Source organism: Littorina saxatilis, linkage group LG1 (assembly GCF_037325665.1).
Source record: "Littorina saxatilis isolate snail1 linkage group LG1, US_GU_Lsax_2.0, whole genome shotgun sequence".
Lineage (NCBI taxonomy): Eukaryota > Metazoa > Mollusca > Gastropoda > Littorinimorpha > Littorinidae > Littorina > Littorina saxatilis.
In genome coordinates, this window is record NC_090245.1 from 74,420,156 (window position 1) to 74,444,854 (window position 24,699).

The window sequence follows — 24,699 nt, forward strand, 5'->3', positions numbered from 1 at the left end:
TAATGCATTGCAGTGAGGCAGGCTCTTGTCAATTATACTGTACCCTTGTACGGCTAGACCAGTTCCAGGAAACAAACACATTCATCACACATTATTGTCCGGCAAACGCAAAACCCTATAATACGGATCTTGCTCGATCAATTTCCTAATAGTAATAGTTTTTCTACAGCACTCCACTGTAGCACTGTAAAACTAACTCCTGCATCACAAGATGAAATGGGACATGTGTCTCTCACACGCGCACACACACGCGCGCGCACCCGCGTACACACACACACACACACCTCACACACACACACACACACACACACACACACACACATCCACCATGTTGGGAGGTTGGTGGTGAAATCAATAAGTGGCAAAAAGGCCGGGCGGTCAAACGGTCATTGTATTTACCGTGTGTCAATCACTTCAGTGTGGCACACCGTGTGTGCGTGCGTGTACGCACACACGGCACTGACTCACACGGCAGCCGGCATTTCAGTGTCGAAGTTGCTCCTCGATCGATTAGTAGCCCTATGACCAAATCTTTAAAATAGTGCAGTCATTCCCAGCCATGACTCGTAAGGCTAGATAAAGTAGAAAGATTCACAAATTATCGTTTATTTTATTTATTTTTTAATCCAGTTACAGAACTTATCTTCCTCCGTACCACTTCTGTTTGTTTTCTTCGTGTGTCACGCCTTACTTTCGATTTCTTCGTCCAAAGCGGAAGAGCTCAAGGGAGCTCACTCGCCAATCACTTCCTGTGCCAACATGGCTTTCGGTCTCTATTCCCTGCTTGAGGCTGCGATTCTTTGTCTAAATGCTATCTGTATTCTTCACGAGGAACGGTTTCTCGCCAAAAGTAAGACTGCTCTTACATGTTGCTACTATGATATACATTTAACAAAGACAGGATCATGGTGTTGAGATCACAGTGCACATAGGTTTTCAGATGCAACGTTCACAGTTGACAGAAACTGAGTAAGGTTCAGATACTAGATAGCAAACAAGTTGATGAAGTGTTTCTAGCATAACCAAGTACAGTATGCTCGACACGTGAAAGAAAGCAAAAAACAGTAGTGCTGCGTGACGATAGCGTTGTTGTTGTTGGTTTTTTTTTTATCTGTGTAAACCACAAGCTTCTATTGATAATATATAATAATAATAATAATAATAATGCATAGTATTTATAAAGCTCGTTTATCCAGGGTTTATAACCCCTGCTCAAAGCGCTGTACAGTCATTGGGGGGAATAACATAACATTATTTACAGTGCAATCGCACACATATCAATAAATAACACATCGCACTATAATACCTAATCACAAACACACGCGCACACACGCACTGTAAGTGTAAGTATAATTATTAATACACATTGCACTATATATATATATATATCACATTGCCACAAACATGCTCAACACACATACATGAAAAACTATACATGTACAGTACATGGGCCAAAATAACTACCAGGAAAGGACCGGGCTTGAAATTGTATTTATGGTACTGGTAGATGTTTGCGGAAAAGGTGTGTTTTAGTTTAGATTTGAACTGTGGTATGGAAGAGCAACTGCGGAGGTCAGCGGGCCAAACAGAAGAGGGGCTTGATAAATGCAATGGTGAATTGAAATAATCTTAAAATGGAGAACATTAATCATTGTGGTGCATGTTAATTACTGTTCTCATTAAAATGTGATAGCTAGGGAAATGAGGTCAGGTCCTGTGCAGCTCAGTGTCATGTTGAACGGTATTTGTATTCTATTCTTCCTGTACAAATGGGGATTAAGGTGTATCTCTTTAGGTCGATCAGGCCTAACTGCATGTGTGACCCTCCACCACGGAACGAGTCGCATGTCACCTTTGCATGATTTTCCTATTTTTACGTTTTCCTATTTTCCTAACGCGTTTTTTTATGCTCTATCCAGTGGTGAAAACCGTTTTAGAAAAGAGAAAAAACTGTTCGAGTTATAAGCCTGTGGCTAAGGTGACCCTCTAAGCCTAGCGCAGAACCGCGCAAGGTCACATGCGACTCATTGCGTGGTGGAGGGTCACATATATATGTACATTATCATTGGACAGGCTGTGCATTCAAGTGATGAAAAATATACATGGACATTCTGTTTCTGTTACCAGTTGGGTGGGGAACAAGCCAGGCAGGGTTTGGAGAGGATCCTGGGGTGAAGGCACAGATCCTGCATCTGGTACGCTCCATACGCACCGTGATGAGAAGTGAGTCAATTGAATTAGGCAGATGTGAAACTACATGATTCTGAGGGATGAAATTTGTATGCTGATTCTTGTCAAAACTATATTTTTGACAAACTGAAGCATATAAAATAGCTCGTTTCTTATATCTAGATCGTGGGAATTTCTACGCTTTTTTTGGGGGGGGGGGGAGGTATTCCAATAAGTTCTTTCATTTGTACCCCGGTCTCATCCCTGAAGGCCCCGTTATCCCATCATAACTCTTTAGACAGCTCTTTCTCTTTTTTCGACCTATCGGGCTAAATGTGCTTTCGTGCTCATTTACCCACTCTTCTCATTTTCATATCCGGAGATGCAGAAGTACAAAAATGGAACCTTTTAAATTCTTAAGCCCACAAAAAAATGTCTACTTTTTTAAAACTTTCTGGATAGTTTCCCTCTATGTGCACCTTTTCAAAGTTTAAAACAATGTGTGAGTCAAACCAATTTAATAAGCAGGCGAAGAAGAGACATATTGTTTACAGAGTTCCAATAAAATTGAAGTGAACAACTGTACAGTTTAAAACTGGAAACTGAAGTGAACAAATTTTCGCCCATCCCATGGGCAAGTGATATCCAATCATTAGTCATCTTACAAAATGTATACTTGCTGTAGGCCAGTGTATTTCTGCATCCCTAATGTCCATGTTTACTGTTCTTCTCTGAGTTGTTTCCCTTTGTAATCAAATTCCAGCTATGTTGATTTTTGAGTTGTCTGATCTGTGTAATACATAAGATAAGCACATGTATGGTTCTTTTAGTTTTATAGTTTTAACATTACGTTATAATTTGAAATTTTAATACTTTTTTGTGTGTGGTGGGAGCACAGTTTGCTCGGAAGGTTCGTTTTGAATACAACTGTTCTCATAACAAAATTTCAAAAATTGTCTTAATACCGCCAGCATTAACAATACAAAGCTGTCATACCACTTCCTAAATTTGTCTGCAAAGTTTTGACTTTGTGGAACGGATTTACACTCTTAAACTTTGCTAAAATGTCTCTCTGCTATAATTCTGCATGACCAAGAAACTCCCTAGGTTTTTATATTTAGTCAAGTTTTGACTAAATATTTTAACATCGAGGGGGAATCGAAACGAGGGTCGTGGTGTATGTGCGTGTGTCTGTCTGTCTGTGTGTGTGTGTAGAGCGATTCAGACTAAACTACTGGACCGATCTTTATGAAATTTGACATGAGAGTTCCTGGGTATGAAATCCCCGAACGTTTTTTTCATTTTTTTGATAAATGTCTTTGATGACGTCATATCCGGCTTTTCGTGAAAGTTGAGGCGGCACTGTCACGCCCTCATTTTTCAACCAAATTGGTTGAAATTTTGGTCAAGTAATCTTCGACGAAGCCCGGACTTCGGTATTGCATTTCAGCTTGGTGGCTTAAAAATTAATTAATGACTTTGGTCATTAAAAATCTGAAAATTGTAAAAAAAAAAAATTTATAAAACGATTCAAATTTACGTTTATCTTATTCTCCATCATTTGCTGATTCCAAAAACATATAAATATGTTATATTCGGATTAAAAACAAGCTCTGAAAATTAAATATATAAAAATTATTATCAAAATTAAATTGTCCAAATCAATTTAAAAACACTTTCATCTTATTCCTTGTCGGTTCCTGATTCCAAAAACATATAGATATGATATGTTTGGATTAAAAACACGCTCAGAAAGTTAAAACAAAGAGAGGTACAGAAAAGTGTGTTATATCCTTCTTAGCGCACCCCGCTCTTCTTGTCAATTTCACTGCCTTTGCCATGAGCAGTGGACTGACGATGCTACGAGTATACGGTCTTGCTGAAAAATGGCATTGCGTTCAGTTTCATTCTGTGAGTTCGACAGCTACTTGACTAAATATTGTATTTTCGCCTTACGCGACTTGTTAAGTCCTGTTTTACCTACCTAACCTATGTTTTATAATAATCACTTTATTTTTCAGTTCCATTGATTGGGATCAACGTTGCTGTGATAGCTTTAAAGCTGGTATTTGGATAGCACCAAAAAGATGACCTGATGGAGTGGAGCGAGTGTCGGATTGGACTGCTTGATAGGAGGCAATGGAAATTGTGTTGTATGGAAGTGTGTCTGCAAGAATGCCAATCTATATTCATATGTGAAAGTTGTGTGTTTGTGCATGTGTGTATGACATCTAGACAGAACGAGAGAGAAAGAGAGAGGGAGGAAGAAAGAGCTTGTTTATTTCCTTACCACCTACTTTGATGTCACATATATTATGCATATGCCTATTGCTGGTGCATCTGTCATCTTGTGCACATTAAAACAACTCATTTTACAGTGTGAACTTTTTCTCCTGACAGCGAGTGTTCTTGCCATCCTTATCACATGTTCAGCACTGCACCATGTTGAACAGACTATGTGTGTGTACCGGGTCTATTGGCTATAAGTTGTCAGTGTTCTGTAAATAAAAACGCTATTTCTCAACCAAAATGTGGGTTTTGTTGTTTTGTGCTGTGAGAACATGACTGCTAATGATGAATGTGTGTTTGCAAGTTGTAGAGCTTCCTGTGTCAGTCTAATAAATGAACAATCAGCATAGCTTATATCCTGCAGCATTTTTCCATCACTCGAGTTCTATATTGGACGTCTTTTGGTTTTGCAAAGACCTCAACGGATGCATGAAATGGGAAAAAAGGACTTTACAAGGGAAGTCTCCCGTTACTGTTGAACATACCAATAGTGTGATAACAGTGATACTGATCGTTCCGTATTTAGGACTTGGTACAATCCCTTGTGAGATACTGTGTCAAAGAACTCTCTCTCTCTCTCTTGAAAGGCTGAAACACAAACTGTGACAATATCCATTTATTCAAACGAATCAATACATGAAGGTGAAAACTGCAGCAAAACGTCCACAATTTTCAAGGAGTTCTAGTACTCCACAATGCAACAGAAAATGGCAAGAAATATAAGAAAACACAAAACTTGAATACATTTCCGTGTGATTCGCATGGGTGTTTTCGCACATGCTTTCACAAAACAAAATCGGTTAAAACAGAATGACTTTCTGTCCATGTTGGAAGTATGCACCGACTGTCATACTTTCAACAAAATATCTTTCTAATAGCACTAAATGCTGAGTTTAGCCTTAAATAGGGCATCGATATGGATATTTTCTTTCCACAAAATGTTCTATCAATATCAAACATAAAGGTATTTATTACACTATTGTACATTTGACACCAAACACAAGCTAAGCCATGAACCCAAAAATACTCAAAGGAAAAATGTGCACAGAACAGAAACTCAATCTATTTTCCCTTTCAGCAACTGCAAGAAGACAAAACAAAAACCTGACATTCAAAAATGTTTCTATTTTTCCTCTGTCTAATTCTCTAGATAGGTAAAGAAGCGAATCTTTTAAACTAGCACATGTACAAATCATATACACAAAACTCCCAATGTTTTTTATACATTAAAAGTTAACAGAATAGGACACAAGCATGGGAAATGCATGTTTTATGAATTCTTGTTAATAAATGTCAAAAGGCATGATGTCATCTCTGCTCTATTCTTTTTGTTACTATTTTAACTAAAGAAAAAGTTTCTGAAGGGAGAAAAAGATTCACAAAGCAGAATAACAGAAACAAAGTACACAGCTTTCAATACAGGCACAATTATAAACTACTAAACAAGCAAAAAAACAGCACTTAAGCAGTTTGTGAAAATGAGGGTTGTTGCATTATCTGTAATGTGGTCTCCACCTTCTGGTCCAAAGAAAACTGAACAGCATTGCTCAAGCTGTTTCCATCATGCAAGAAAAAGTCAGTCACTCCCAAGAAAAAGTTCACAAAGACCAAAGACGCAGAAAAAAGCGAGTATGGTGCAGGCACACTAAAGACGAAACGAAAGTGCCGGAAGAGAGTCAGTTAACGTTGTTTCCCATCAGCGGAGGGTTTTGGAAAACTTCCATGCCGTTGCAGTTGCCCATTGCAACGTCCATCAGTTCTCTTCCGCTGAGTTCAACGGGCATATCCACTGCCTGTAATCACACAAACAGAGCGACATTCAATGACCTTAAAATTACTGTTGCTTTGGGAACTACAGCCTAACTGCAAAATCTAGGTCAATTCTTTGAGCAGCACAAGAGAAAAAAATACAAAAATCTCACTGCTTACTCTTACAACAAAATTAACCTTATACTAATCAACTTTAAAATGGGCATCAGTATATGTATCTGACGATTTTAAAACAACCAGACAAAGTAATAAGGCCAAAAAGAAAAATGTCTGTTTCCGGTAACATCGCCGAAAAAAGTAGGGTCAGTCGGTCGTTTTTTAAAATTTTTTTTTTCACCTTTTCCTTACGTTTTGTTAACGTCTTTTTACTTGGGTTTTTTATCCCGGCGACATTGGCCACCATGTTTTTTTTGCGTGACGACGAAAACGGGAGGTAAGTTTCTTCGATTGTGAAGTCTCATCGACCGATTACCTCCCGATTTTTTTTTTTTTTGGGGGGGGGGGGTTGGTGGGTTTGTGTGCGAAAAGCGAAAAAAACAACTTTAGAGTCGGCGCTTAAAAATAGGGTCGGTCAGGTTACCGGAAACAGACATATTTTCTTTTTGGCCTAAGTAAATAAAGACAAGAAGTTTGCACAAATCTGATATGTTTACTGTTCACAAGGTGAAGGTGCTGCGTGAGTCACCATTTTATTTAGGGGTTGGGGTGGGGGTATACAGACAAGACAAAAAAAACAAAGTAGATATATACTGTACACATAAATATGTACAGAAGCAATGTATACATACAGTGCAGATGTAATAACAAAAGTAGCTCTCTACCTTTCTAAACCCCCACATCTCTTGAAATTATTCCAACACCAAATGAACACACATTTCTACACAAAAGCTTTCCCCTGCCTAACTACCCTTGAATAAAACGTGAAATTAAGATTAAAAGGGGAGAAAAAAAAGAATGCAACAAACACTACTGAGGGTAAGCAAATTGCCTAAGAGGAACACTAATTAAATTTCCCTTTTGTCATACCAGGCAGTTTTCTACCAGTTTTCTGACACTTAAATACAATCTCCACAACCAACATAAATCTTGAAGGCCAAGCTTCGATCTCCACAACCATCATATAAAGGCTAAGCCACCCTGTTAAGGTCTTTTTTCTCTCTTCTTCCTTATAAAGAAGTTTCCTGCTTCTAAACAGACAAACAAGTTGCTTTTTTTTCAACAAACTATGACCTTTCAACTGAAAAAGATCAGTTTTTATTCTAAATAAGCACAAATTACTCAATGCCGAGGTAAAACAAATAAGGCATTGTTGAACAATACTAGCTAGCTCTCTTTACATGAGCAAAATCTGAAAGAATACCATAAAATGCTTGTTAAGGTTACTGTTAACTGTTTCTTAGTAAAAACGAAATTTGGCTTTCTCTTACTCTTAGTTCAATTCTTCCATTTCAACATTTTCCCCTCCATTATCCACTTGAAGGCTTGAAACCATGCGTCGTCTTCTCATGCCAGCAATACCCTGTTGACATGAAAATAAAAGTCCACCACAACTCCCACAACCAAATTCATGAAAAAGAGTCACTGGTTTTATCTATTTCATTTCATTCTGAATCAAGTATTAGCCCTCATGATTGAATTTGGACCACCCTATGAAGATTGATGACCAAAAAATTAAAAATTCAACTGCACTACAATAACTACAATGAAACTTTGCTGCAGAGTGTAAGGCTTCTTTTTAAGCCTACTGTCTATATGATACTTACCGAGACAGTACTATTCTTGCACATTATCTATTATAGGCCGAAAAAATTGGACAAAACGCTGAGTGGGTACAATTATCTCCCATAACCATGCGCCACCGTGGATCCCAAGCACTGTCCGAGTGCTTCCCCCTTACAGGATGTAGGTGGCGCGTCCTCTTTCTTTATGAGCTGCAGACCCTCAAAAAGCCCATAACATATCAAGAGGGGAGGCGGGAGGGAAACTCTAATAGTACTGTCTCGGTAAGTATCATATAGACAGTAGGCTTAAAAAGAAGCCTTACAGTCAATATAACACTTACCTCGACAGTACTATTCTTGCACAGAATACCAGAGTGGTGTGAGGGTGATATGTAGAGTATTAAACTCCTTAATCAAAATCACTTAAATCCAAGGATTAAGATACCCAGGCAATTTTCGAACAGTACTACCGTAAAAGAAAATATACCCAAGAAACATACCTTAGACTGACGTGACCATGCTGGCAACCACTGCTGTGTGGTGAACTCAATGTCAAAGTCCAGGCCACTCAAAGCTTGAATACCACTGAGTCTACGGCAAGTGGCTAAAGCGATGAGGAACAATTAGTCTTAAAAATCAGCAACTTGATACTGATGCCTGCCAGGGGTTCAAACTCATTGCTACGCAGGAGTTTGAGGACCAGAAAGACATCCCCCTTGGGAAATGAAACCAGAGGTTTAGACACCGCTGCATTGCTAATACCCGAAAGGACATTAGCGATGAGGGAGGACCTGATCAAGTGTTCAGGTCTGCGACCAGTAGCGGCCGCAATCGTGGAAGCGATGGCAGATCTGTATCCAAGAAGAGTCTTAGAAGAAAGACTCTTCTTTTGATACACTTCCACCAGGAAGTTGGCCAAGTCCTGTGTTGAGGGATAAAGCGGCTTTATCCCCTTGGACAAGGCGAAGGTGGCCCAAGCTCTCCAGCGTAAGTCGTAGAGCTGATTAGTTGATCGCCTCTTAGCGTTCAAGGAAAACTCTACTGAACTCTTGTGCAATCCTAGTGCAAGCAGTTTGGAGCGCACAAGAGCCATGCGGTCAAGCACAGACTCTCTGGACGTGGATGAGGGAGGCATGATCGAGGCTGGAGCAGACCTCCCCCGTCCAGATCCAGAGGTAGAGGGTCTAAGTGGGTGAGACCGCGAAGATCTGGAAACCACAGAGCTGTTGGCCAGTAAGGCGCGACCAAAATCAGTCTTGGTCGTTCCTGCAGATATTTTGCCAGCACCCTCGGAATCAGAGATGTCGGGGGATAGGCGTAAGCATCGAGGAGCCTCCACAAGAGAGTGAATGCGTCCAAGTGGAACGCATTCATGTCTCGAAAGGGGCTGACGTACCTGGGAAGCCGAGCGCTGAATCGAGTTGCGAACCGATCGATCAGAGGACGGTCCCACCTTGCCCACAGACGCTGTAGAACGTTGTGGGCGATGGTCCATTCTGTGGAGAGAACCTGATCGCCCCGACTGAGAATGTCGACCAGGGCGTTCAGTTTCCCCGGAACGAACTGGACTGACATCCGGACCTGATTGGTCTGGCACCAGAGCAGAATCTCCTCCGCCAACAGGTAGAGGGACCGAGAATTGGTGCCCCCCTGGTGGCGAAGGTAAGCTAAGCATGTGGTGTTGTTGTCCCCGTTGAAAATCAGAGGGGCCAAGGACAGGCCGAATGGGAGGGCCCGAAACTCGAACACTGTGCCCTCCCAAACGAACCGGAGCAGATGTCGGTACCCCGGGGCCACCAGGATGTGGAAGTAAGCATCCTGGAGGTCCCAGACATGGCCCAATCGTTTGGCCGGATGGCCAACCGGACCGACGAAGGGGTTTCCATCTTGAACTTGCACCTGTGAAGGTACAAGTTCAAGGTGGAGAGGTCCAACACCGGCCTGAACCGGCCGTCCTTTTTGGGGACGGTGAACAGGCGGGAGCAGAACCCCGGAGAAGGCTGAGAAAGGGGGTAGACCGCCTTCTTCTCGACCAACGAGTTCACCTCGTCCTGAAGAGCCTGCCATCTGGCAGGGTCTCGAGGAGGGGGGAACGTCCAGGGTAGAGCGGACAATGGAGGTTGTGACGACAGCGGTAGAGAAAACCCCGACCACACCACCCTCAAGAAAAACTGGTTGCAGACCAGTCTGCCCCACATGCCGCGGGCCCGAAAAAGGGAACCGACGGACGAAAGAGGGGCAACTTGAGGGGGCGTCAACGTAGGGCCGGGACTCACTGAAAATTCTGCTGGCGGGCAGGCGCAGGCTTGCGACCACCCCCCCTGGTGGTGCTGCTTCCCCTTACCTGTCTGAGCACCCTTCGTCTTGCTTGGGAACGCAACAGGCGCCTAAGAGGAGGAAGAAGGAGGCAGTGAAACTGGCTTCTTCTTCTTCTGAGGCTGGGAGCTGGAGGTGACTGTAGCACTTCTCTTACTCCCCGCCGCCGTCGCCGAAGCAGCGAGGCCAACCATCAGAGAATCAGTGTTCCTCTGGCGTGTGGACTCCACCACAGAACGAACAGTGTCCGGATGAAAGAGGGAAGAAGGCTGAGAAAACGTGTTCCTCAGACTCTTCCTCATATCCGGAGGCACTATAGAAGTAGGCAGAAAATGATCACGGAACAGGGCCAATAAAGTGGACCCGTGTTCCAATGGCCAATTCTGCCGCAGACGACACGCACGATCGCACGGCATGCAAAGCCCGATCCACTCGAACCGTGTCAAGGACCCGAGTGGAATCGGACTCTGCCCGATCGGGAGGGTCCAACAGTGTGGACAGCGTGCTCATCCATGTCAAGGCCTGTGATTGGGCCTCGACTGTGGAAGAAACGGTGGCCTCAAGATTGTGGAACGAAGCAGAGCTCAGTTCCACCTTCTTGACCGAAGGCACCTCCCCAACGAACACATCACCGTCAGCCCCACCCTAAACACTCGAAGTCTGGAAAGGGAGAGTTCGAGAGTCAAAGGGAAAAGGGAGGGACGAAACAGATTGGACACGAGGAAACAGTGGAGGTGCGCCTCCCGAAGGAAAGCATGGCACTGAACCCGAGTCCTCCCGAGGAACATAGGTCGCGTTTGCACGTGAATCTGTACTCCTCAGGCGATGTGCTGCCGCTTCCACCGTGGCACTAAGACTAGGGTGGAACGCGAATTGCCGGCGGACGGATCGTTCATAAAACGAGCCGCCGGCAGACGCGGCGTGAGCCTCCCGCGCCCGGGCCGAAGCGGACTCAAAGGACGAGAGGGCGTCTCAGGGAAGGACGTCCTGAAACTGTTCAAACGTCCTTCTAGCTGTGCGAGGACGAGCCTCCTGCCTCTCGTCCTCAGACCCCGGGTCCAGGTCCTGTGTGTCAACACTAGACGACAGACGCTTAAGAGAGGCATCCGTGACGTCAAGACGCCGCGTGATGTCTGTCATGTACTGTTGGAAAGTACGAAGCATAGCTTCGGAAGTTCCATCAGAAACCGGCAAGGGTAGAGGATCAGTGTTAACCTCAGGGCGACCCTGATCCTCCTCCCTATCGTACCACTGGTCCGGTACCGGACCATCCGAACCCGTAGGTTCGGTCCGGTCCCGTAGCATCCGGAGGTCCCGTTCGGTACCGAACCATCCGTACCCACAAAAGTGTTCGGGTGGCTTGGTCGGACGTGGACATACCGTACCATCCGGAACCAACAGAGGTGGTCGAGTGGTCCGGCCCCGACCGGACCACTGGTCCGGTACCGTACCATCCGGACCCGTAGGTCCGGTGGTCCGGTGTGTTCCGGTTCGGTGCCAGACCACCCAGACCAACAGAGGTGGTCGGGTGGTCCGGTCCCGACCGAACCACTGGTCCCGTACCGTACCATCCGGACCCGTAGGTCCGGGGGTCCGGCAAGGGCCAGAGGTACTGTCCCGCACCGGACCCTAAGGTCCGGTACGGTCCCGTACCATGGGTCCCGTCCGGACCAAACCCGGAGGTCAAGTCCAGTCGGGACCCGTGGGTCCGGTTCGATCCCGACCCGTAAGCCTGGAACGTTCCGGACCCTTGGTCCGGACCATCCGTCACCCGAACACCAGACGCTAAGGAATGGCGTGGGGTCAAGACGGTCCGGTCGGAGGTGTCGGTCTGAGCAACAGAAACAATGTTCCCGTCGCCCTGACCATTCGACAGAAGTACCACGTTCTGTCGAACACCTCCACGTCCAGTAACTAGTCGGCCGGAGCGTCTTATCAAGAGGGACAGCCACCAGTCACACGGACGTCAGAGGGAACCGTAGTAGCAGTGGTCGTAGGCACGAAGCCTGAAACCCCTGCCCCCACAGGACCGCCCTGAACGGGGTCAATTCGCATCCCAACCCCAGCGGGGAGGGAATTCAGAGACCCCGTCATCTCCTCCGATCTCCCCCCCCAGAAGGCCGAAACTACTGTCGAAACAGCAGCAGACGACCCAGCGAGGGAGTTCAGAGGAGGACCCGTGTCCCTCCTGGCTTCCACAGCGGTGGAAACCGAGGAGGGCACAGGAGAGGCACCGGAAAAGGAAGATTTTAATGCCAACTGCACCCGGTGTTCCCAGGCGGTCACCCATCCAAGTACTAACCGGGCCCGACGTTGCTTAACTTCGGTAGTCGGACGAGAACCGGTGTTTACAACGTGGTATGGCCGTTGGCTGTCAAAACCTGAGTCTCTCCAGTAGCCCCTAGATCGGATTCACCAACCCCCAAAGAGGGTTGGGAATCGACCTGCCCCCGGATTCGAGCCAGGGAGGAGAAGGAAACCTTCCCCCCAGGCTTGAAACCGGGAGGAGCTGAAGCCTGAGACTGAGGGCCGGACAACGGCGTCGAAGGGGGGGAAGCTTGTTCCACTGAAGGAGAAGGAGAAAGAAGCTTTTTCTTTCCCCTCGACCTTCCCCGAACCTTCGACGGCGCAGCCCCGCCCGAAGTCCCAGGCTCAAGCCCAGCCTGTTTGAGCAAGCTCGCATTGAGCTTGCTCAAACAGGCTTTCTCCGCCCTCCCTCGCCGCAAACGCAAAGCGTTTGGGGAGGGAGAGTCGGAGCGCCGAAAGATCCCCTTCTCCGTGCGTAAAACATGACGCTGGGCGCCCGGAGAAGGGTTGCCCCCGGCAGACTCTGGTTCCGTAGAACCAGAGCCCAAAACAGGACGAGACATCCTACCTCGCCCTGTACGTACCCTTAAAGACCGAGAATTAACAAAATTCAAAGAAAATTTAGGTCAATACTCAAGTGAATGCGGCGAAACGAGAAGCAGACGAACGGTCACCACGAAGTAGGACGGGAGGCACGCCGAGTCCGCCACACAAAAACGGAGGCACAAGTTGAAGGAAACACAACGTAGCCTCAAGCCAGAAGTGGAATAACACACAATAATCCAACAGGTGATAGTCCACACAGAAAAGAAGCCTCTTAGTCCAAAATAATCCGGGAGCGTAGCAGAAACACAGCCGGTCTGACACGCGCGAAAAAAGAAAGAGGACGCGCCACCTACATCCTGTAAGGGGGAAGCACTCGGACAGTGCTTGGGATCCACGGTGGCGCATGGTTATGGGAGATAATTGTACCCACTCAGCGTTTTGTCCAATTTTTTCGGCCTATAATAGATAATGTGCAAGAATAGTACTGTCGAGGTAAGTGTTATATTGACAAAGTAGTTTACTGTGCTGAATACATATGAAGTTTTCCAGCGAGGAAATAAACAACAAAACCTCACTAAAGCACTTTTGTCTGAGCAGTGGTTATATGCTGTGCTCAAGTTTTTAAGGAAAGAAAAACAATACAATTACAACCTTTATCATGCAACCCCATTGCCTAAAAAGACAAATATTACAAGCACTGACCACTATTCCTTCACCAAACTTTACAAGCTTGAACAAAACAAGACAAAAGCAAGCCAGAACAAAACATTAAAAAAAATCTAAACTCTCTAATCAACGCCAACTTTCAATACTACAAGCTTCTCCAGGTAAAATACAAAGCAATGAAACCTAAATTATAGGACAGTTATTAGACTGAACATACAGCGCATGAGCAAGGTAACAAACAAAGGCACGAGAAAGAGATTGAACATAATAAATATACTGTACAACAGGCACATTCACAACACAGGTGCAGAGCAAAATTCAATTAATTCGGTGTTTTATTACTACCATCATTATCAAGAACACAAAAGTAAAACTCTGTTTTTAGGACAAAAGGTTTTCCAAGCTGCATTATTATTTTTTCAACCAATGTTAAAAAAAAAGCATAAACAACAGTCTTCAAAGCCAACCGATACTCTTAAACAATTTTATAACCAGTGAGGCAATGGTCACAAAATGTAATACAACCCCATAAAGACAAAGCACAAAGACAGCTAGTTAAAGCTATCCCCTTTGGTTACAACTTAACACTTAATAGACGTTTAGATTTGTTTGTTTGCTTAACGCCCAGCCGACCACGAAGGGCCATATCAGGGCGGTGCTGCTTTGACATATAACGTGCGCCACACACAAGACAGAAGTCGCAGCACAGGCTTCATGTCTCACCCAGTCACATTATTCTGACACCGGACCAACCAGTCCTAGGACTAACCCCATAATGCCAGACGCCAGGCGGAGCAGCCACTAGATTGCCAATTTTAAAGTCTTAGGTATGACCCGGCCGGGGTTCGAACCCACGACCTCCCGATCACGGGGCGGACGCCTTACCACTAGGCCAACCGTGCCGGTATATAGACGTTTAGAAATAACTGTAGGGTTTGTATGGGTTGTGAAAGAGTGAATACCCTTGCTTTTTGGGGGACAAATAAATGCACACATGCTCCTTGTCCACGTGTTTCAGACACACCCCTAGCTAGTGATTGGCCCGTTCAATGTTTGTCCCCCTAAAAGAAAGGGCATTCACTTTCTCACCAAAGAACCTGACAAGAGTTATCTACAGAAGTCGTCTATGGACCTTTGTTAAGCGCCTGTGCCCTGAATACAGCAAATGAGCATGAACTCACAAACACATCCAAGGTGTCAACAACTTTGTCGAGCAGATTGTGCAAGAACTCAAGGATGGTAGGGATGAACTTGGCCAGTTCGGGCAGGTACACTTCAATCCACTTCATCAACTGTCCTGCTCCCTGTAAGATAAAAGCAAGCAAAATTTAGTTTCAGTTTTCCTGTGGGTATCATTGGACTGTATCAGGATGTGAGGTTGGTTAGGTTTTTTTTGTGGAACATTTCTTCCATTTTAAAATTTTGATTTCATCATTTGCTTGAAGAGCTGTAACTCTGTATTTAATGTTTGTCAACAGATTGCCTTTCAAAGTATAGGCACCAATAGGATGAAATGTATATCTTGATTGCATGTAAGTATGGTGATCAAAAAGATGCCAGTAAGGTAGCCCTTTGTGTACATACTCAAATCTTTCACATCCTCAGGTTGTTTCCGCAAACCTTGAACTGTTTTCATTTCTCAAAACATTTTCAACACAAAATGTCCTAAACAAAGGTTTTTTTAAATTACCAAACAGATGAATCAATAAAGTCTCTAAATATTATGATTTAATTCTTTGCTCACCGCTTTCATCAGTTGCGGTGTTGACTGGCACCATGTGAAGAAGTGCGAGCACAGGTTGCTGATGTTCTGGACGGCCAGGGACGCCATGAGAGCGGACTGTGAGAAGAGTTCCCCGACCTTGCCGATCAGAAACACTACCAGGGTCGTGATGCGTTCTTTTACGTTCAGCACCTGCAAGCAAGCAAAATATACATGTTATCAGTTTGTTGGTTTTTTTATCATCTGCTGCTGTCTGGTTCTTGGCCTTTCTCTCGCTCCCTCTCTCTCTCCCTCTCTCTCATCTTGTACATGTAGCGTGTAATATAAAAGTTACATATTACATCAAACTTCTTGTTAATTCTCCACCACTTTCCGACACGTAACGCAAAAGTAGCTAAAATGATTGTCTTCTCTCTGTGCACGTGATTCATGTTTTACATTCAGTCAATACTAAAAAGGGGGGAGGGGACCTTCGTTTCTTGAAACTGCTTCCTCACTCCTATCTTCCTGTTAACAAATCCATTTTACACACACAGATTACTCTTTCCCAGTGCAGCATGTTGTTGAGGTTTCAACTTCATTTTAGAACCTCTACTCTGTGGCAAGATGACACCCTTATGTTTGAGTATTGTACAAAAACCATGTTCGAAATACACTCACAGATTTGGCTACATCTGGAGGCAGGTATTCAACAAACTTATTCCACACACGCGTGACAGCATCAACCACTTCTTTGCAAGCCGTTTGAGTTCCATCCTTCGTCAAAGTCACCAGCTGAAACAAAACCATAATCTATTTTGAATTCAAGCCACATTTGAGAGAGAGAACTTGGTTACTATATAACAGAAGAACCTGAAGTCTATGTATAACTAAAACTTTCAGCCATCTAACATTGTAGGTTAGTTCACTGTAGTTTAGGTCACAATCTGAGAGTTTTCAGAAAAGGTTACACCTATTTATCTGAATGAAGCTGCCAATACCATAGCTCTCACTCTAAATCAATCTGGGTAAGCTGTTATGCAAATCCTACAAGCTGGTCATTACATTACTACCCACCCTGGGTGACTATACATACTTGATTAGATCCGTCTCTTCCAATAACAGAATGACCAAAACCAATAAAACCCTTGTATCTGTGCAATGACAGGCTCAATAGATGAATTCTGAAAACTTTGTCGGGTTTGTATGGGTTGAGGAAGAGTGAATACCCTTGCCAAAACCTCTGACAAACATTGGAGGGGCCAATCACTAGCGAGGGGTGTGTCTGAAACACGTCCTCCTGTCCTTGTGTTTCTGACACACCCCATGCTAGTGATTAGCCCCTCCAATGTGTGTCAGAGGCATTTGGCAAGGGTATCCACTCTTCAACAACCCATACAAACCTGACCGAGCTATTTCCAAAAATCGTCTATTAACAAAACAGAACAAAACATATCTTACATGACCAACGAGTTCCACCAATTCCTGCAAAAAATTTCCCAGGATCAACTGGGCGCGAACCAGATCTCCTTTGGCTTTTGCCAACACAGCGTCGTGAACACGACTGGCCAGCTCAACCACCCTCTCCTTACGGTTACTGGCATTGCTCTCTGTGAATTCAAAACAAAAACAAAATATTATTAAAATATATTTTTCTAACAATGAATTTCTTGAACTGTATAGCTATTCCAATTTACTCAACAGATATATACCTAGAACGAATTCATAAACAGGAACAAACTTCTTCTTTGACTTGAACTGCCATAAACGTGTACCTCTACACTTTCTCTCTAGTTCTCTCAGTGTTAGCCTCTGAATTTTTGTTCAACTGCTCTGGTGAAAGTACTATATATCAGCAGAGACATACATACAGAGATGCGAAGCGAGGGCCGCTCGTGTGAACTCTTGGGGTACCGCACTCGGTCAGCGTGACCTCGCGCGATTGTTAGCCATCATCCCGTACTACGTTGTTCGCTTGCTCTCTGACACCGATTTGAAGTGCTTTTCTGTCATATTTCTTTGGATATATCCAGCTTCAGACGAGAGATATCAGTGGTAAGTAAACTTGATTCATATTCTGTAGCTTCAATAGTGTGCACATGAACGCATTTGAGAGGATTGGGTTCCCGAAGTGAGTCAAAAACGGTTCCTTCGGTTCTTGCGGCCATTGTTTCCAAGTCCATTGTGCGTGGAGGCAATGTTTGGGAGCTAATATTTTCTTTTGTGCGCAACTTTGCTTTCCCTTAACTGGCAAATGGATTACTGGTGTATACATTAATCTGTTTGTATAATTTTTGACGCGCTGTAATTAAATTTGATGCTTTTAAGTCTCACTCAAGTGGTTCTCGCACTTACACTGGCGTGTGGATAAAAAGTTTTTAAGGAGAAATGAGCGAAATTGCTTACTTTAGGATTCATCTTCTAATCACCAAATGATGCAATAATCTTCTTCTTGTGATTTTCTGTTTCTCTTGAGTGCAAATAATTAACAGGTTGCATGTTTTATTATCTATGATTTTCTCTGAAACAGTTATAACTCTTTAAAAACACAACAATTGCAGCCAGCTTGGCGCCAGTGGGAGGATTACTTGCCCCTGCCGTAGGCGAAGATAACGCGAGCTTGGCGCCAGTGGGAGGATTACTTGCCCCTGCCGTAGGCGAAGATAACGCGAGCGGGAAGACAGCGCTTCGCATCTCTTCTATCTATGTCTCTGATATCAGACACTGATTTGCAAGGCCTTAACAGTTCTGAAAGAACAAACGTTTTCAATGGGTGGGGGGAAATAGTAACAATAAACAACAGTAATCATAGGAAAAATAAACTCAAATCAACATGAATGACAGAATATTCTTCAGTAGAAGTGGTACCTTTCTCAGCGGGGAGATAGAAGTCCATGAGCTTCTCAATGCTGTCCAGGCTGACATCGGCCTGCTCCACAATGAACTTGCCCAAAGCCGTGTCAAGGCCACTGTCCATCATCTTCTCCCCAGTGGCCTTGAAGCCAGAGGTCATGCTGCTCATCTGCACATACATTTAAACAATTACTATACAGTTTTTTGTTTTTTTTCAGTATACATTAAGATTTTAACCACTGTTTGAAGTACCTTCATTTCAAAGTACAGTTCTGTATCTAAAAAGCAGCAAAGGGCAACGACATGAAAAAATAAATATTTCACTGTCCTTACATTTTTCATTCAATATAGATTAGAAGAAAAAAATTGAATATTTTGCTCAATACAGAAAAAGCACTACATACTCAACAAGAAGTACACACTACTCCAGGCATGTGTACTTGATCAAAATTCCTTACAAAAACACGTATGCGCCAAAATACAGCCAAAATACAGTTTTGCATTATCTCTTCTTCCAAGCTCATAAGCAGAACCAACAAAACTGACTTTCACTCAGTGCCAAATGAACCAACAAACAGGACCAACTTACAGCTGACTTGCCAGTGTTGACAACAGCCGAGGTGACAGCGGTGCCAGTCCTGACAGCGTAGACAGCAGGCTTCATGGCAGTGGTAGCCACAGCAGTGCCAACATCCACGGCCGTCTTTCCTGCCTTGTACGCCATCTTGGCGGGAATCAGCACCGGCCTGGCCACCGGTTCCACGTAGGGCCAGTACTGCTCGTACTTCTCCTGAGTCTCCTGCATCACCTGTGGGCATGACAAGTAAGCATGGATGAATATCTGCTGTGAAATCAACCTTACAAAAGTGCCTGTGCACGCTTGCAAAATAAATATATATTTTGTTAAAGTTTGAAGAAAGGATACGGCCAGATCAAGATATGACAGGTAATTTGACCGATTCTTTAAATCAATTGGTTAATACTTTTCTATAAATCATTAAATGCGATTCTTCAAATCCATTAATTTTTTCAGTAAATTATTGAATACAGGGCCTGACAATCTCGTCCAAAAAATGTAATAAGTCAAACAATGCAACAAGTAACTTTCCTGATTTTCAGCCACAATGATTTGCAATTCAAAAATGTAATGCATCAATAACTAATAACCAATCCTTGGCCGAAACCCTGAATAAGTAATAATATTTCAGGGTGAAAGTTGTCTTGAGATGTCAGTCAAGGAAGAAGAGGATTTCAGGGTGAAAGTAAATTGAATTGAATTGAACTTTATTTAACAAGGATTAAGATTTAAGGCTACGGCTTTTCTTACAATCTGTCCTTGGGACGCATAGACACACAATTATATAATTAAAAAATTAAAAATTAAAAAAGTTAAAAAGTTAACAAAAGGAGGTCGGAAAACTTCAGCACGTGATAATAAAGATGACGATGATGATGACGATGATGATGATAATGATGATGATGAAGATGAGGGCCATGAAGAGCATAGTATTACATATGTGGTTATTCATAAAATCAAATGCATACTATGCAGGTAATTATAAATACAAAAGGAGAGGGAGGGGGTCAGACGTCAGCTGTATGCTCGTTTGTTTATTGGCTGCCCCCTCTTCATCGCAGGGGGTGAGGGTGGTGATGATGGTGGCAAAGCAACTTACCTCCTGCGTTGGGCGGGTGATGATTGGGAAGGTCGATTCCAGAGTGTCCAGCTTCTCGCATGCATAGTTGTTCGCTCGGTCAACTGGAACACATGAACAGAGTGAGCAAACTTATTTTCTACATATCTGATGTTAAAAACTTCACACAGTAACCAAACATCTTAGCTGTACATTTCAAAATATCACCTTACAAGATTGTTCTGGTCGCAGGTCCGAGTCCAAACTTTGTTAAATACTTTAATCTCCCTAGATCAAATTTTAATCAAAACCAAAGCTTTCTCAGAAGTCTGGAAAAAAAGAGAAGCCAGTCAATTTTGTTGATCAATGTATGTACCCATCAGTTTCTTGATAACAGCTTTTCCGCCAATACAGCACCAAACTCATATATTTCAACGCATGCCCTTAAATTCCTTTTGGTGAAAAAACCCAAAATGTTACTTCATCTGTAAAGAATGACTTACTGGGCATCTGAAAGGTGCCATAAATTCTAGGTACAGCTGTACCAGCCACAACTTTAGCTGTGTACTCCACCATCCCAAGGTAGGAACGGAAGATGCAGTTGTGTCCCTTGGTGCGCTCATACAGGTCCATGACCTGGCTGTAGGCATCGTTGACCATGGGCAGTTCACCCAGCTTGGTGAAGATCTGCTCCGGTTGTTCTTGTTGTTCGTGCTCCATCGTTGCTTGTCGGTACATAGGATGTCTCCTGCAAGCACAGAAAGGTTGCAAAACTGTTACAAGCGTATACAGTAAGACTGCAAACTTCTGACAATTAAGCTTATACAGTTATGTACAGTTACATAGTAAGATTGCAAAATCATGACGAGCTTACTTACTTAAAGTAGGGGACGTCTAATTGTACCTGTACTTTTATCAACCGCAATGTTGAGAGAAAACGGATCACATGAAAAATAAAAGCTATGTTTCAAGACCATTCTTTTCTTTTACAACCAATCACAGAATTTCTTTTTAAAACAAGAGGCGAAGCCTTCAAGGCTCACGTAAGAAATCGACAAACAGTAACACAAACTCAATCACTCCGTCACACACACACACAGTACGCACACACACACACACACACACACACACACACACACACACACACACACAGAAAGAGCATAGGTGAAACTGTGCAAGAAAGCGAGACACTAGATCTAGATCTGTCTGTCTGCATGTAGCCTACTTACATGGACACGACTGCCAAATAGTCTCGGCCCGCTCAAAATACCAATCACCGAGACTTTCAGTAATTCCATCGCGTGACGTCTAACCCTCGTACGTCATAATGTGACGTCAATGTAATATGACGTCTTCAAATGTTAAAGTTTCTACCACAGACATACATACATACATACATATACATACATACATACATACATACATACATGTACATACGCACGCACGCACAGACAGACAAAAGTTAGCATCGCATAGGCTACACTTCGTGAGCCAAAAACTGAAAGTTTACCTCAATTTATGACCATCTCTTTCTACCATGAACGCAAATCAGAATTTAATTACTGCAATCAACTGCAAACCCACTACATCGTATCACCATCCATTTGTTGTTGCTTTTTTCAGCTGTTATAATTTTGCTCATGGACCTCTGAATTAATAAGACAGTAAAAACGCAATAGGTCAAAATAGTTCTCAGAAGTTGTTTCAGTAAGTAAAAAAGCAAACAAGCCGAACACACTCACAAAATAATGAATCCCAAGTACCAGCAGTGCAAAACTTGTCTACGCACACAGACTAAAGCCAGCCGAACACTCCTGCACTGTGTGAAGCCAAATAACAAACTGACTTGGGTCAAGGCAAACGCTCACAATTTATACCCAGGACTTTACCCTTGTCCCCAAACATGTACACTAATCTAACCTGGCAATAACCAAACAAAACCGACAATAGTTTTGGTGGAGGTTTGTTATGTGTACCTAAGATTAGAACAAAGATTGAGGTCATGGCTGGGCGATGACATTGTACCTATGTGGTGGCCTGTCAGTGTCAGTGGACTCATTCAAATGCTAACGGGGCTGCAGAAGGTAATCCTAGGCTCTTTATCAAAGGCTTAAATTTGACTTTTGATGCTGCCCTGCGCTGCTTTTAAGGCACCCCTATGTGGTGTCATTGAGGGTCACGCTAGTTGTATATGTACACATAACCATTCAAAGAACATCTGTGTGTGTGTGTGTATGTGTGTGTGTGTGTGTGTGTGTGTGTGTGTGTGTGTGTGTGTGTGTGTGTGTGTGTGTGTGTGTGTGTGTGTGTGTGTGTGTGTATGTGTATATATATGTTGTCCCTAAGTGCAAATTCCAATGATATGTGTGCACAAGTGTGCGCACACGCGTCTGTGTGTAAATAATTATCTTATGAGAATTGCCACTGATAAACAACTACTTCATAGATGGTACGTACTGTTAATCTGTACTGTTTTCCAGTTCAACTGCACTAATGCTATGCATCCATAAACAGGATAATAAATGTGTCTGATGTGAAGTATTTTTCATATCCTGAACTGAAGTTTTACTCTAGGTGCATCAGCACTGTTCTTGGTGCATCAGCACTGTTCTTGGTGCATCAGCACCTACAGTAACAATACTAACATTGAACTTTGACCCACATGATCTAAGTGCATGAGCACCATGTGCAATTCGAAGTTTTTCAGGAACTGTTTTATCATTATCAGTCCATGTAGGATTGGCTGACTGTACTAGTGCACCTGCACTGTGCACAGTTCAAAGTTTCCCAGGAACTAGGAACTCTGTCCTCTCAGTGTGCACTTAGGATTGACAAGACTATTTTTGAGTGGTTTCAGGCGATATTATTTTTCACTACTGCACCAGTTCTCCAGTTTTAGAACTGTTATCAGCAGAAAGAATGCATGACGAGGCCTACGTCACTCTATCACGCAATACATACATGAAGGCTTAGCAAGGGCATTGATAATGACACTGATAACCACAAAGTCTCCACCACTGATTTAAAGTCACCCACGTAGACTTCAGACTTGTTTTACCTTCAATAAAAGCTGTACAAGGTCTATGTTATTGAATGCTACTGCGTATCACGCAACACTAATAAAAGCTTACTGATGGCTTCTGATAATGATATATTGATAACTACAAATTATAACACAAAAATTTCACTTCATTTATCAACACAGACTTGGGACTGCTTTCATAAAACGAACTATCTAAACTTTTGTCTGTTGCACTAATAGAGATACCACAAATGACAGAACATTTTCTGATTGAATTATCTCTGAGTAAGACAACACATTCAAGTTCACCAAAAAACTGCCTCAATGCCAACAGCAACTAGAGCTGCTCTATTATCCCAAAATTTGCCACCATTATGATTTACACAAAAAATATAACCAACAGATGATCTCCATTTTCTGACTGAAAATGGATAATGTACTTCTAAATCTCAAATCTGAATAATGGCTTGTTGTGAGAGTGAGACATTAAACATATGATTGTGTGTTGACGGGCTGAGGTCCTCAAAGTTAATAGCCAATATATATATTTAATATTTGGTTCAGAAGAGAATGGCAGTTCAAAAAATGGCAGTATATGAACTGAGATGTGATATCAAATATCAGTGACACCCGCAAGCAGCAGTCAATGCACAGTACTGGGGAGAGTAAAATTACAGCTAACTTACTGCTGAGCAGAAACAGAAAACATTGAAGGTATTTTGTTTTTATGACCACACACACACGCACACATGTAGTGGTCCTAACAAAACGAAACCTTTGGTGTGGGCTGCCAACTAAAAAATGTGGCTCTTTGGGGGAGAGTTAGTATAACAATTTAAAAAAGTATAACGCAATTTTGTCCCATTCAGAACACTAAGCGGAACCGCCATGTGATGCCCAGCATCAAGTCGAGATAGGTCTACTGGAATGATCCAGAACAAGATAATTAAGTGAGCTGCATTTCACACCTTTCAACAGCGAACACACACAAAATCACTCTACACACGAACTCACAGTAATGTTGAACTTTATACTTCTAATCTATACATTAACTTGACCATGAATGGTACTGGAAATGGTCATGGAACTTCAATTTTAAAATTAGGGCACAGTCGAGAACGCACTGCCGATCTTTTCACTGAAGAGCAAAATCAACTCACTGTTCAAACCGACAACATTTTGGCTGAAATGGTACCAATACAAACCGCAATTCGGTGAATGAATAACGATAGTTTAAGAAGAATACTCACTCTCTATGGATGTGAAAAAGCTCCAACATGTGATTCGACAAAGACTGCACAAGCTTTTATACACGGAAATGTTCACGGTTCTTTCGTCAGTCGTGAGTTGAGTCCAAAGTATCCTTGGCACAAAGGGTCAAAAATCCAAAAAATAAGGCCTTAAATGAATAAAGCCTTATTTCAGGAAATAAGGGCTTATTTTCAAGAAATAAGGCCTTATTTCTAAAATAACGACTTATTTTTTATGGGCTTATTTTTTTAAGGCCTTATTTTTCTAAGGTCATATTGGAAATAATTAAGGCCTTACAAAAATAAGGCCTTCCAAAAATAAGCCCATAAAAAATAAGCCCTTATTTTTTTTAAGGCCTTATTTTTTTAAGGCCTTATTTTTTCGCCTCTCAGTTGTATACTGGTACACAGAGAGAGCGGCGTTAGAGAGAGAGAGAGAGGAGAGACACAGACA

At 43.0% G+C, this 24,699-nt stretch overlaps 2 protein-coding genes and 1 non-coding gene across 5 annotated transcripts; 1 reads left to right on the top strand and 2 right to left on the bottom strand.

Moving 5' to 3' along the window:
- The first annotated feature begins 699 nt into the window (after nucleotides 1-699).
- Nucleotides 700-4,699, top strand: LOC138978797 (immediate early response 3-interacting protein 1-like). The gene is made up of 3 exons (XM_070351587.1): nucleotides 700-850; nucleotides 2,128-2,223; nucleotides 4,191-4,699. The coding sequence occupies exons 1-3, from the start codon at nucleotides 760-762 to the stop codon at nucleotides 4,244-4,246; spliced, it is 243 nt and encodes an 80-aa protein (XP_070207688.1). The 5' UTR covers nucleotides 700-759; the 3' UTR covers nucleotides 4,247-4,699.
- A 360-nt stretch (nucleotides 4,700-5,059) lies between these two features.
- On the bottom strand, nucleotides 5,060-24,364 carry LOC138978808 (perilipin-2-like). 3 transcript variants are annotated; one of them, XM_070351602.1, is made up of 11 exons: nucleotides 24,246-24,364; nucleotides 20,477-20,721; nucleotides 20,016-20,098; nucleotides 18,929-19,147; nucleotides 18,355-18,508; nucleotides 16,948-17,096; nucleotides 16,168-16,281; nucleotides 15,529-15,699; nucleotides 14,966-15,088; nucleotides 7,656-7,747; nucleotides 5,060-6,251 (listed from the first exon to the last, which is right to left on the bottom strand). In XM_070351602.1, exons 1-10 carry the CDS (start codon nucleotides 24,272-24,274, stop codon nucleotides 7,658-7,660), a joined length of 1,377 nt encoding a protein of 458 aa, XP_070207703.1. In that variant the 5' UTR covers nucleotides 24,275-24,364; the 3' UTR covers nucleotides 5,060-6,251; nucleotides 7,656-7,657. The 3 variants fall into 3 exon arrangements, with proteins under 3 accessions (XP_070207703.1, XP_070207697.1, XP_070207708.1); XM_070351596.1 differs by lacking the exon at nucleotides 7,656-7,747; XM_070351607.1 differs by lacking the exons at nucleotides 7,656-7,747; nucleotides 24,246-24,364 and adding an exon at nucleotides 21,716-21,864.
- LOC138951417 (5S ribosomal RNA) lies at nucleotides 12,519-12,637 on the bottom strand. The gene has a single exon (XR_011451112.1). It is a non-coding gene; the product is annotated as a 5S ribosomal RNA (ribosomal RNA).
- Nucleotides 24,365-24,699: the final 335 nt, after the last annotated feature.